This window comes from Ceratina calcarata, unplaced genomic scaffold (assembly GCF_001652005.2).
Source record: "Ceratina calcarata isolate Rehan_Ccalc_2016 unplaced genomic scaffold, ASM165200v1 scaffold369, whole genome shotgun sequence".
NCBI classification, from domain to species: Eukaryota; Metazoa; Arthropoda; class Insecta; order Hymenoptera; family Apidae; genus Ceratina; species Ceratina calcarata.
The window spans coordinates 9,710-22,465 of NW_017160007.1; the positions used below are offsets into that span (position 1 = coordinate 9,710).

Consider the following 12,756-nt stretch of genomic DNA (forward strand, 5'->3'; position numbering starts at 1 on the left):
AAAAATTAATGACTCCTGTGACATTTGATCTCTACAGATGAATAGATATTAATTTCAGGACACAAACGACTCCTGGAGAATAAGTTTCACAGACGTAATCCTGTTTCAATTTGATACAGAACGGTGTTCGTTTTTGATTAAAATAATTGTGCAATTTTCCAGTTGAAGACACAAAGATGAGATTTAGTCTGACTCCCCAGCCAGGAGAAAGCGGTTTCATACAATGGCTCGACGCGATGAAAATGGTGGCGAGGTTGCCCGGAGGAATACCGCCGGAATTTCGGAAAAAGGTGAGACCAGACTCCTGATAAAGATTCCCTTCCTAATTTTTTTTTTTTTTTAATTATGTTTTCCAATGTTTTATAGCTGTGGCTGACGCTGGCGGAACGTCATCTGGATCAGCGCGGGGTGGACTGGAAGCAAGCTGAGAAGATCTGCTTTAACGAGTGGAGTAATCCTGACGATGAAGAGCTCGGCATACAAATCGTTAAAGTAAGCTTAAACATCCTCTTTACACTGGCTGACATTTCTTCTAACTTCGATATGTCGTCTTCGTTTGTTCTTTATTATAATTTATTAGTTAATTATTGTTTATTGTTTAATAAAAATTCTGAACAGATACTCTTTGCACAGAAATGGAAGTGGTTTAAAATTTAGGTAAGACTGACATAAATTGCGAAGGGAAACAAGGCTGAGGTTTGAGGGGGGAGTTCGTTATAGGTCTCCATCTTCTTCTCGTATTAATTGGAAGGTTTCTAGGCGACACTTAATTGCTCGGCGTCGAAGTGATTGATGATCGAAATTTAACTGCTTGTAATTACACAGTAGAAACGAGGGGACTCGCGAGAGTCAACCGAGACATTTGCGTACTATACGAGATGAGAGAGGAACTGGTTTACGTCTGTTTTGGAAAGACTGCTGCCGGGAAAAATAACCTCGAGTGAAAGTCGAATTGAGTAATATTTAAATTAGGGGCATTGATAACAATTCAATGATGAATAATTCATGGGTTTATGTATTTATTAACGATCGCATTAGAAATCTGATTGACATAAGTGACGGGAAATTACCTCCCTATCTAAATTGCCTTGTACCCAACGCTCATTAATAGTCGTATTTAAAAAAAGAAAAAAGAAAAACAGTCGACATAGTCTATTAAAGTCTGAAATGTTGTTTTCATGTACACTTTAATTTGTATATATTATAAATGATAATATTATAAATAATAATTGAATTTCAGGATCTGCACAGGACGGGCTGCAGCCTATTTTGCGGTGCTGCCGGGCGAGACAATCAGGCGGTGCTGCGTCGCGTGTTGCTGGGTTTCGCCAGATGGAACAAGTCCGTCGGTTATTGCCAGGGCCTGAACGTGCTGGCCGCTCTGGTTCTCCAGGTTATGGACCGGGCCGAGTCCGCCGCGGTGAAAGTGATGATCTACTTGATAGAAGGTGTCCTGCCCGAGGGCTACTTCGCCGACAATCTACGCGGCCTCTCGGTGGACATGGCTGTTTTCAGGGACCTACTCCGAGCCAGGCTGCCTAAGCTGTCGAAACACCTGGAGGCGTTACAGAACGACGCCAAAGACAAGGCGACAGGTAAACCTGTTGTCTGATCCCGGCTATTCGCTTCAGTCAAATACAAACTCGTTCATGAAGTCGATTTATATTTTTATTCTACTGATATATTAGAAATCATCGTAGATTTTGTTTAATAGAAGTAGTTAGAAGTAGTAGCAAGTATAGTAATTAATAACAAATAAGTGAAAAAAGGATGGAGTATAATAAATCGTATAATAAACAATCATGAATAATTTCTATACAATTTTATATTAGAATTCACTATAAAAGGACCTGCAACAATTTTGATCAACTCTTATGTAACAATTTTTAATTATGTACAATTTTTCAATTAAGATTAGCATCTTTTGCAAAATACATTTACAGAAAATTGGATTTTATTCATGATTGGGCTAGTAGTTTTCGAATCATTTGATGACCCATTAAAACCTCATGAATACTCATATGTTCATTCATGGGCTTGTATCGCACGACTTATGAACGAGGCTGTATAAACCCCATAACTGTCTGTATGTTTATCCAGAAAAATTCTATTCAGGCAGCAGCTACGAGCCACCATTAACGAATGTGTTCACCATGCAATGGTTCCTCACACTGTTCTGTCACTGTTTGCCACAAGAGGCCGTTCTGCGAGTGTGGGACTTGATATTCCTCGAAGGCGACGAAATTCTCCTGAGAACAGCACTAGCCATTTGGGAAGGACTCTCAGAGTAAGTGACCAGAGCTAATAGCAATTTCTCTTAGCTCTCTGACATCCATTTTATTCCTATACTTCATTTTCCAGTCGTATCATGACGGTAACGTCTGCTGACGAGTTCTACAGCATAATGGGAGTCCTCACAAGAGAGATGCTAGAGTTCACAGACACTAACAACCTCATAAAGGTTCGTCAGAATGTCCAATTGCTCTTAGCTCCTAGCAACACAACAAAACTCTGTACATGTGACTTATATTTATAACAGAACATCGTCAGCATGGGACCTCTGCACGGTGTGACGGGATTGAGGGAAAAGCATAGGTACAACATTACACCCTGGGCTAGAAAGCTGAGTGATGACGATGACAGTGACACGGAAGAGGACGAGAGGCTAGCTGTAGCTGCTGCGATGTTCAGCATGGCACAGAGGCTGAAGAAAGGTACCCTCACATCCTAATCCACCAACCGTTATCCCATACGTCCATCATCATCATACACACACTGACCATTCTTGCAGTAATCGATCATATTAAACACCGTATTAGCCACGGAGTTGTTTGACATTAGGAAATCTTGTCCACAGACCGTCTACCGCAAACTCTGGGCGCGCTGCAGGCAATGGCACCCAGCAGCGACCGAGAGCGACTAGCCCTGGACATCAGCACGCTGAAGCAGCAATACGCTAAGCTGCGCGAGCGTCAACGACAGGCGCACATAATACTTTCTGGTAATTACTAAACCTAATCGTTTTGAATTAGGCGTACGGTGTTCTGTTAAGGTACGATGATTCACGCTCATACCCTCATACGCTTCGATACCGCGCGCTTTCACGGCGGACATCGTGGCCCTGTTCGTAGTAGAGATCGAGAGCAACGGATGTACGCCCGTTGCCAATTGATCGGCTGTACGCATACATGCATACACAGACACATACGTTATTTTTTCTTGGCGCAGCTGCATGTGCAAGGCAGACCATGGTACCACCTCCCGCTTCTCAGGCCATGAATCATCTTTTAGTGGGGAAAAATGCGCTGGTGAGTGGGAAGAATCGGCCCTTGAGCCTGCCTTCCGCTCCTACTACGCAGGCCAAGACCAGGCCCGTGGCTTTAAATCAAAATCGAAGGGACAGGCAAGCCGTTGTTACGCTACACTGGAAGGATACCAAGAAGGCGAAGCAGAAAGCTATCACCGCCTCAGGTACACGCGGTCATACCAGTCGTAAATATAAATCTTTTTAATTTAAGGATCAGAGTATTTTTCAACACTTTTTTTATGATGGAAATTTGATTACCGATGGGAGATCAATCGTTACTGTAGATAATACAGGAAACTTTTATACTGTGTTTCCTAATTACATTATTTATAGTATAACGACGATGTAGATTATAGTATTTCCTACTGTCAGGTTTGGCTGGAATAAAATTTAAATTACATTATTTATAGTATAACGACGATGTAGATTATAGTATTTCCTACTGTCAGGTTTGGCTGGAATAAAATTTGACAAATACAGAACCATGCTGTCAGTAGGTAATACAGAAACTAGGCGTAGAATTCCTACCTCATCGATTGTTCGTCTTGCGTTTGATTGGAATACGAATAGTTGAGACTGATTCGAACGTCCTCTCTTCAGGAACAGTGCTCGAGTTTTAAATTTGACTGAAATAATTTGACTGCATTTAATCTTGTCTCGATTTTTACTCCAGACAATTTATTGGCATATTAAATTATTAATAATTCATAAAAGGGTTGAATTAATTTCATACAAATCTTAATTCGATTTAATATTCATTATTGATAATTAATTAATTAATTTATTTATTGATATACGAGTTTGTAAAACCCATTAGTATTCAATAACAATTATGAACTGATTAAAAATTTATATACAATTTAACTGAAGTTGAAAATAAATTTTAGGTGTAGCAGAGGCGACAGTGGCAGCGATTCAGCCGTTCGAGGCTGACCTCTCGTCGCCGAAGTACAGCAACGGTGACAGCGACAGTGACAGCACCTCGACAGAATTGTGCGACGAACCAGACCGGCTCAGCGACGTCGACAGCGAAGATCTGACCTCAGCATCGGATTCGTACGTCGTGGCGAAGGACGAAGAGGTGCCGGGATCCCCAGAGAAGAGTCTCGACCCTTCGTTACCGGAAAAAAAAAACGAACCCACGGACGTCGAGGTCACGAGAACTAACGAAGAGAATTTGAACGACATGTCGATAGCCAAGATCACTGATCAGATAAGGCGACTGTCGGCGGAGGATGACAATAATTCGATGGTTCCTCGGAAGTTCAGTGCGGAGAAGAGAGAATCGGACGATTCGTCGAAGGAATTAGGAAAAGAAAAGTCTATTGATTTTTCTGTAGATTACACGTCTGACAGTGCCACAGTTAAGAAATCGTTAGCCTTGGACGAGTACGATTATTTAAGTTACAGTAGTGACAAAGCGACTGTCTTCAGTTCGAAGGAAGACGAAGTGCTGGTACACGAGAGGCACAGGTCCAAATATATGACAGAAGAAATTACAACGTCACAACCGAATGTTACAACGTTACAACCAAATATTACAACGTTACAAGATGTTACAGCAACGGAAATAACGAGCATGGACATCACATCTACTGAGGATGAAAAAGAACCTATCAAGCAAGAATCTCCAAACGTCTACTCGGATTTCTCAATCTCATACAACAAATACGAAAGCAAGCCAATTGACATTGACAAACTTTACGATTTAGATACGAAAACTGAACCAGTCTCAGATCGTTTCAAGTCCTACGATTTTTCTAGCAGACTCTCTCTAGACACAAAACCATACGAAAGCTCAAACCTCCCAGGTTTGACTATTGACGCTTCAGACACGATAAATACTGATAGCATGATTTATGGCAAGACTTATATCGGTCATCTTCCCATCTCGCCACTGACGGTGGACAGAAAACTCGGTATAACACCAACCATACATGGGAGCACCGTTCCTGAAAGCTTGAAACCAGAAGCAATAGAGAAAACGTACAAACCAGACATACTGCTAGAGCAATACAAGTCAGAGACCCTGGAAAAACCATTTACTTACTCCGACAAGATACAAACAAAATTATTCTCAGACTTGAAGAGCCCGAAGACCCCAGAAAGCACGAAATCCTTCGGCTCAGGCGAGACGATGGGGCCAGACTCGAAGCCGTCGAGCCTGACGGTGAGTCCCAGGACTCCGGTCAGGTCTGACTCCCGGGACTTCTCAATCGACAAATCTGGATGCTCGTCGATCAGCTCAGACTCGAAGACTCTAGTCCGCTCGACGGACTCGAACACCACGAAGGACAGTGCCAAGAACGGTATAAGGATATACGAAACGTCTCACAATACGACACCCATCAGCATGGATTCATTAAAGAATAAGTCCGACGTGAGTCCTAAGCTAGTCGTGAGTAGCTCCAGTGACTCTTGTAGCCCGGGTAAGCTAAAGTCTTCCGAGAGGTCGTTCAGTTCTGACCTCCAATCGCCAATAAGTGCCAACTCGATAAAGTATACCTCGAATCTGAACAGACGAGGCCAGGACGACGTGTCCGGCTCGTCGATGGACTTGAGCAGCGCTACCTCTCCGTTCTACCCGATAGCACACCCGAATCAAAAGACCCCAACGTCTCCCTACAGCGCCTCTAGACGGAAATCGAGCCTGGACAGCACTGAGACTTCGCCAGAGCAAAAGTCGACAAGCTCGAGGGACTCAAACAAGTATTTAAATTACCAAACCAAGTTCGATTCGTCTTTAAAGACCTCAGACACGAAAGAAATGGAGTGTAGAAAGGATGACATAATTAAACCTGAGTTCACCATCAGAAGAGAGGACTCTATGAGCCTGAGAAACGGTGGCGACGTTAGTTTCTATCAATCGAGTAATGAATACGTGTTTGACGATGGGGGCGATGATCCTTTATCAGAGAAAGACGTGGTTCCTTCGTTACCTCAAGAGAAACTGGATAAACATTACTTGAACTATCGTTACAGAGATCGATCGAAGTTGTTAGAGAGAAGTTCTAGCAGTTTGGACAGTAGAAGACACGCTGACTTGAAATCATCGTCTTCTACTGACGAGTTCGCCACTTCGATCGTGAAGAAGAGATCCAGTGACATTCTGGAGGACATAAAACACTTGGAAGCGAAGGCAAACGATGGCTCATCGGACAATGGGATGCTGACGAAGAAGAGTAGTTACATATGGGAAGACATGAAGTGTCTGGAAGCCAGGAGGCAAGACACTTTCAGTAACTCAGCGAGCACTTTTTCTAAACATCGACTAGACATTCCGAACATAAGCGTGACAGGAGAAAACAGGTCATACGTCGTGTACCCAAAAATAAACATCGATGAGAACAGCGACAGTATCCTAAAGACTGTAGCTTGCAGCAAGAGCGACGACGACGATGACGGGAGGGAGTCGAAATTAGGCGTGTGGACGAAAGTGAAGCCTAGGAAGAAGAGTGACAACGGCCGGAGGAACAGTGACAGAGCTTTAAAAATTATTCAAGAGAACTCCGCCATATTACAGAAGATACTTGCGTGCCAGGCTAAAAAACGTCTGCCAGACCTCGAGGAGATATCGAAAGAAATCACTATCAGTCCTATAAACGAAGAGATTTCCAAAATCTTCAGTCCTATATTAGAAAAGATGGGATTGAACGAGCACGAAATTAACGAAGAGCTAGCGAGGATTAATTTCAAGGATTTCGACAGCATGACTGCTACCAGCGTCTCGGAATTCGACGCCAAGATCAATGAAGAACTGTCGAAACTTTCCCTGATCGATGAAACCGAACAGATGGACCAGCTGGACGTCGAGGACGTGATATCTCATGAATACTTAGACACGAGGGAGGCTTTGATAGATCGCAAGATAAACGAGGAATTGTCCAAACTATTAGCCAACTACGAGGACTCGCCATCGAGCATGGTGAGCCTGGACAAAAGACCTCCCAGTCAGAACGTTAGCGAGATCGATGGCTTAGACGTGTCCAGTATTTCGACGAACGTGTTCTCTTACAAATCATCAAACGATTCCATTGACACTCGAAGCGATTCAACGCAGGAACCAATCCCGGACAAATTCCCTAAATACAGTGAGAACTTGCCGTACGTAAGGAAGTACGTCGACGACTCGTCGCCGAAAAGCGACATAGACATATACAGAGAACTGGACAAGTTGGATAAAATCTCCTCGGCACAGGTTTTGCTCGAGGACCCAGTGTTGGAGCTCCCTCAGAAGGAATTGTCTTCAATTCCCTATGTACCAGTCACATCGCCATATAAAGACGTGCCCCCATTGAGATACACCTCGAAGCCAATTCAATATGACACCTCGCCATTAAAGAGTTCTTACGAGCCCTACAAATCGTTCGACTTCAAGCCTAAGCTGTCACCAAAGCAGGGTGGCAATCTATTCGAGTGCAACGACGAACAAGACACTTTCGAGTACATCAATCATAAGTCAGAAATGTACGATTTACACCTGAAGAGTCCAATGCTAGCGAAAGAGTCCTTGGAGTTTCGAGTCAGGTACGACGAGAATACAACGAGGGACGTTGACACGGATTACATGTCCCTCCCAGCAGAGAGATCGAGCAAGTCTCCTTATTATAGTAACGGTAATAGTGAACACCCGTTGACACCTACGAAATACCCGAAGGAGGACAGATGCTTGAACGCTGCTGGGTCCTTCTTAGAGTCTTCAGATTTACTCCATCGTAAATACGAGGCTTTGTCACCAAAGGAATATTCCCACGGAAAGGATTACGAGAGGCACTTGAGTATGTTGCCCTTGGAGACTGTCTCTGACGCTGGGTCGTACTTACCGAGGCACAGGGAGTATCCTTTGTCACCAAATCGCCAGTTCCCAGAGCAACCGTCTATTATTAATCATTATGCCACGAAACTGTCCCCTGGTGTCTCTGAGGACTCTAAGAGACCCGTGTCCCACCCGGAATTCCCTGGCAAAATGACTATCGGCAAATATACAGAGCTGCCTGAGAGAGGGTCGAGCAGTTACAAGAAATCTTCGTTGAGTCTGGGCAACATTGGGAAGGGCGAGAATAATTATAACACTGTGACCAGTCCTAAGACCCAGTTCAGTCCGTTCCCAATTAGGAACGCTCCGAGGAAACCGAAGGAACTGACGCTGAAGCTCGGTTTGTATTCACCGAACAGTCCAGACGTTGGACAGTCGAAGAGGTCATAGTGCAGATCGAATGAAATTTTGGTTAATTAAATACGCGCGCGCGCGCGCGCGGGCCTAAATCGTTCTGGACAACAATCGACGTGTTGCGTTTATTAATCCGACGTGAAAAAAAAAAAAAAAAACTGAAAACGGTGTAAGAAGAGTTATTAAAAATATATTATTATTCGATATTTGGTAATAAAGTGTGAAAGTGTCAGTCAGCAGTGTTAAACAAGGTGCATTCACTCACTGTCAAATATTCTCCTTGTAATGCAGATCGCCGGAAGGAAACTACATTATCGATTGTAGTAAATATCAAATTCTGTTAACGATTTTTACTTCCCGATGTGTTTTTCTATCATTTGAAGATTTGATCATCAGTTTTAGACCCTGGGAACAGAAATTGGTACATTCTATGATGCTTCTGAAGATTCTCAAGTGAAAAACAGGTCCGGAAGCAGAAATTAAGAATCACACAGCGTCTGTCTGAAATTTTGTGTTGTAAAAGAGTAACCAATGTTAATTATAAAACAATTTCTCGCAACTGTCGACTAACAGCGAACATTTTTTTACGAGCACGGCTTGTAACGACGGAGGGAGGGGATGGAGAGTGGAAGTTAATAGAAATCCTTGATTTCTGAAAAACCTCGTTATCGCCGTTTCGATTATTCGGTAAATTGCGATAAGTAGCCCTCGGCTGATGGAAGAGCACGGAAGCTTTTAGAATGATAAAGAGCGCGAGAACTGAGAAATGTTACAAAATGCCTTCCATTCCTTCGAACGCGATCCGCTTTACTACGGCGATCCGGCATGCGATCGTAAATCACCCGGGCGGCGATCACGAGACCCCGTGGTAACGTGGAATTTCCTTCGAACAGATACAATATATAATACAAAAAGCAGATTGTATAAAATTATAGAAATCGTTACCACCGCCGATACAGAACTTCAACCCCAGAGTTCGTACAACCCTTTTCACGAGTTTTTAACTATTCACCTGAATCAATAATTTTTATAATTAATTAAATAATTGAAGAAATGGCTCAGAATTTAAATAATTACATTTGAAAAAATTCTATAAAAATTGGCCTTTGTTAAAAATTATATTTCTTGTTAGAAAAATTTGAAAACTTCTGAGGATTGTACTTGTTCCTCGCAGAATTAAGGGGAGTTTCTGCATCGGTTGGTTACATGGAGAGGGCAGAGAAACAAATTGTACATACATAACTAAATAGACGTTTATTGTATATTGTTAAAAAAAAAGAGAGAGACAGAGGGGGGACCGACGAGAGGGGTTGGAGAGGGGGTGTTCGAGAGTTGCTCCAAGTCTTTTTATATAAAATAAAAAGGTAGTATTTTTAGATGTTTCTAATATGAACTCCTCGTATTGTCGCCGTCATTTCGAACATAATAACGAGCTTAGCCGAGTTTCAAACGCAAACACAAATTGAAATTAGTTCCTGTCACGATATCGTTTTGAATTTCAAATCAGCCTACAATTTTCTTGCAACTTTTTAAACGCCACCGATCCCGTTTCGTATAATTGAAACGGATTCTCGTGACTCAGCGGACGTTCGATGAATTTCATTTGAATCGTAAGAAACCCTCGTTTCGTTTATATGAATTTTCGGTCTATCGTAAATCGGATGACAGTAAGAATGAATTATTAGGGATACAGATTGACGAGGCAGCCTGAAAGTTTCGTTTAACGGATGGTATATACGTTAACGAGAAGACAGAGTATATAGATAGATAACCAACGATTTATTTTCATCCGCTTGCATAGCGATATATATATATATACATACATATATATATACAACGTATGTCTGTCAATCATTACGTCCAATTTAATCGATGCCAGGTAGATTCGTCAATTCGCAACTCGATGCGTGCAGATTTTTATACGCGCTCTTCGAACACGAGAATATGTCTATATATTAGAAGTGCAGTTCGTAAGTCTTGGGATTTATTCACGAGTTTATTAATAAATAGAGCATTGAGGGTGTTTATAAAAATTAATTGGCTTCTATTCGATTTTGGTTTTATTTTGGATATGATTTTAATAGGCTCTTATGTCAAATTTCGAGGTACTATGTTTACTCGATTTTTTTTCTGCAAATCTAATGCGTGGAGAATTCTGAAATAAATCAGGGATGTTCTACTTTACAAGCAGTACGTGCCAGAATTTTTTTGAATTTTTTTGAAAATTTTGAAATATTGGAAAATTCTAAGGGGTATACCTTGAATCACGATTTTCGATATATTTGGGAATTTATTTCTCCGGTTCTAGTGGATGGAAATTGATGAGAAAATTAGGAGATGTACTACTAGACGAGTACTATACGTGAGAATTTTTCCAAATCGATCCATCGATTATTTATATTAAATAAAAATTGTCAAAGTTGACGAATTTTCATATATCGCCAGATTCCAAGGGGTACACCTCGAATCACGATTTTCGGTATCTTTGGGATTTAATTCCTCCGGTTCTAGTGGATGAAAATTGATGAAAAAATTAGGAGATGTACTACTGGACGAGTACTATACGTGAGAATTTTTCCAAATCGGTCCATAAATTATTTATGTTAAATAAAAATTCATAAATATTGCAAATCTCAAGATTTTCGATATTTTTGAAATTTGTGTAGTAATTCCAAACACAGTTTAGATAAAAATTGATCACATTTATTGGAATCTTAGATTTCAGAAATCACGATTGATTCTATTTAATGTTTCGTAATTTTCTAATTAGAAATCACGTATTTTGTAATTCACTCCTAAGACTTATGACTGGAAGTGTAAGTACAAAGTGAGTTAATAAGAATAGTCATATAAAATGATTAATCATTCATTTATTTCAATATACGAATTAATAAACGCCACATTTGAATCGACCTGATTGAATTAATAAATCTTTACTACAGTCAAATGTATGATATAATTAATACATTCTTTTACAATTTTTCTAAACCCTTTTAACTCGATTATAAAATAAATTAATAACTCATACCTCGACGACAATTCTTATTGACCCACCTTGGATAAATACTGACTAATTCCTATGCGATTTTCTACCATTGAAGAGAAAAGAAAATTCTTAATTTCTAGTAGCTGTCCACGTGCCTGCACCATCTCGTTCCATCGAAATTCGACGACGATTGGTGAATGAAGAGAAAAATCTGCGCGTGAGAACGAATGTACTAAAGCGAGACGTGTCAGTATTAAAGAAAAAAAAAAAACTGTATTCACTTTCCTCTGCGTCGAACGTAATCTAAGAAGAATCACGCTTTTTAGAGAGAACTCGCGTGCGCTTTGGAAAAAAAAGTACGTATAGCTTTCTAGACGATCCTCTGATATACCCAGAAGACACGAAATAATTCCCAATCTGAACGATCTACGGAAGCGAACAAGTACGAAGTAGATCACAGCACGCGAAGCTTAAACGAACTCTCGATTGAAATGAACAAACCTGATCGTCTATCATAAGAATTATATCGACGATTTTTATGCGGAATAAAATATTTTCAATTGCGATTTTTCTAGAATTAAATACCACCCCATGGCCAACTGAGTGTCGCGTACGGCCCTGAGCCAGGGCATAGGTGGGGATGCGTTAAATAGTATAGCCCGCCGAGTCACTGTCACGAATGTGACTACCGCGCGTGGTGGGGCGAGCCGTAAGAGTGTGGAGAGTACTTGGCCATGCCCGTAGCAATAACAACTACTCGTTGTTTTCCATTGGCCACACTGTAAACGGTTGAAAATTATTATTTTTTACTATCGTAAAGATCGACAGTGACTGTAACGTTACCAAAGAATTCTACTTAACACATATATAATATTTCCACTTCATTTGTTCACTTACACCATGATAACTGGACGGGACGAAGTAGATTGGGTCACGTTCGTCGGTCGGCCAAAAAACTCAGTGAACCGAATCAGTTCGGACTGCCTGCGAACGGGTATAGAAAGTATTCGCAAAAGGTGCTTTAACGAGGCATTGACGAATGAAACTATCTAGGATCTAGTCGTTAAGGGTGCATCGGTGATTAGATTTTGTTACCGCGGCGTTGTAAATAATTGTCGGCACGATCAGTTTAAGCCTGACATAAGACTGTATATTTGGCAGCACAGAGATATAAGTCATTATCAGTAAAATAAAATAAATATATTGAGAAATTTATGGTACCATTTATTTCCCAAAATTGTCAACAATTATCATTTATTAAAATTATTTATTTTTGTCAGGCTGAAGATTTTT

The 12,756-nt window shown here is 41.0% G+C and overlaps 1 protein-coding gene across 6 annotated transcripts in view; it reads left to right on the plus strand.

Annotated features, from left to right (window-relative positions):
• Positions 1–12,676, plus strand: part of LOC108625674 (uncharacterized) — a 21,223-nt gene extending 8,547 nt beyond the window's left edge. For 3 of the 6 annotated variants that reach the window (XM_026814165.1, XM_018025860.2, XM_026814168.1), the window contains 9 exons: positions 163–290; positions 367–492; positions 1,241–1,595; positions 2,101–2,287; positions 2,362–2,461; positions 2,540–2,714; positions 2,858–3,001; positions 3,229–3,471; positions 4,195–12,676. In XM_026814165.1, coding sequence (XP_026669966.1) covers positions 163–290; positions 367–492; positions 1,241–1,595; positions 2,101–2,287; positions 2,362–2,461; positions 2,540–2,714; positions 2,858–3,001; positions 3,229–3,471; positions 4,195–8,513 — 5,777 coding nt within the window. In that variant the 3' untranslated portion in view covers positions 8,514–12,676. The remainder of the gene's footprint in view (positions 1–162; positions 291–366; positions 493–1,240; positions 1,596–2,100; positions 2,288–2,361; positions 2,462–2,539; positions 2,715–2,857; positions 3,002–3,228; positions 3,472–4,194) is intronic. The other 3 variants (XR_003389285.1, XM_026814167.1, XM_026814166.1) reach the window with 3 other exon arrangements.
• Positions 12,677–12,756: the final 80 nt, after the last annotated feature.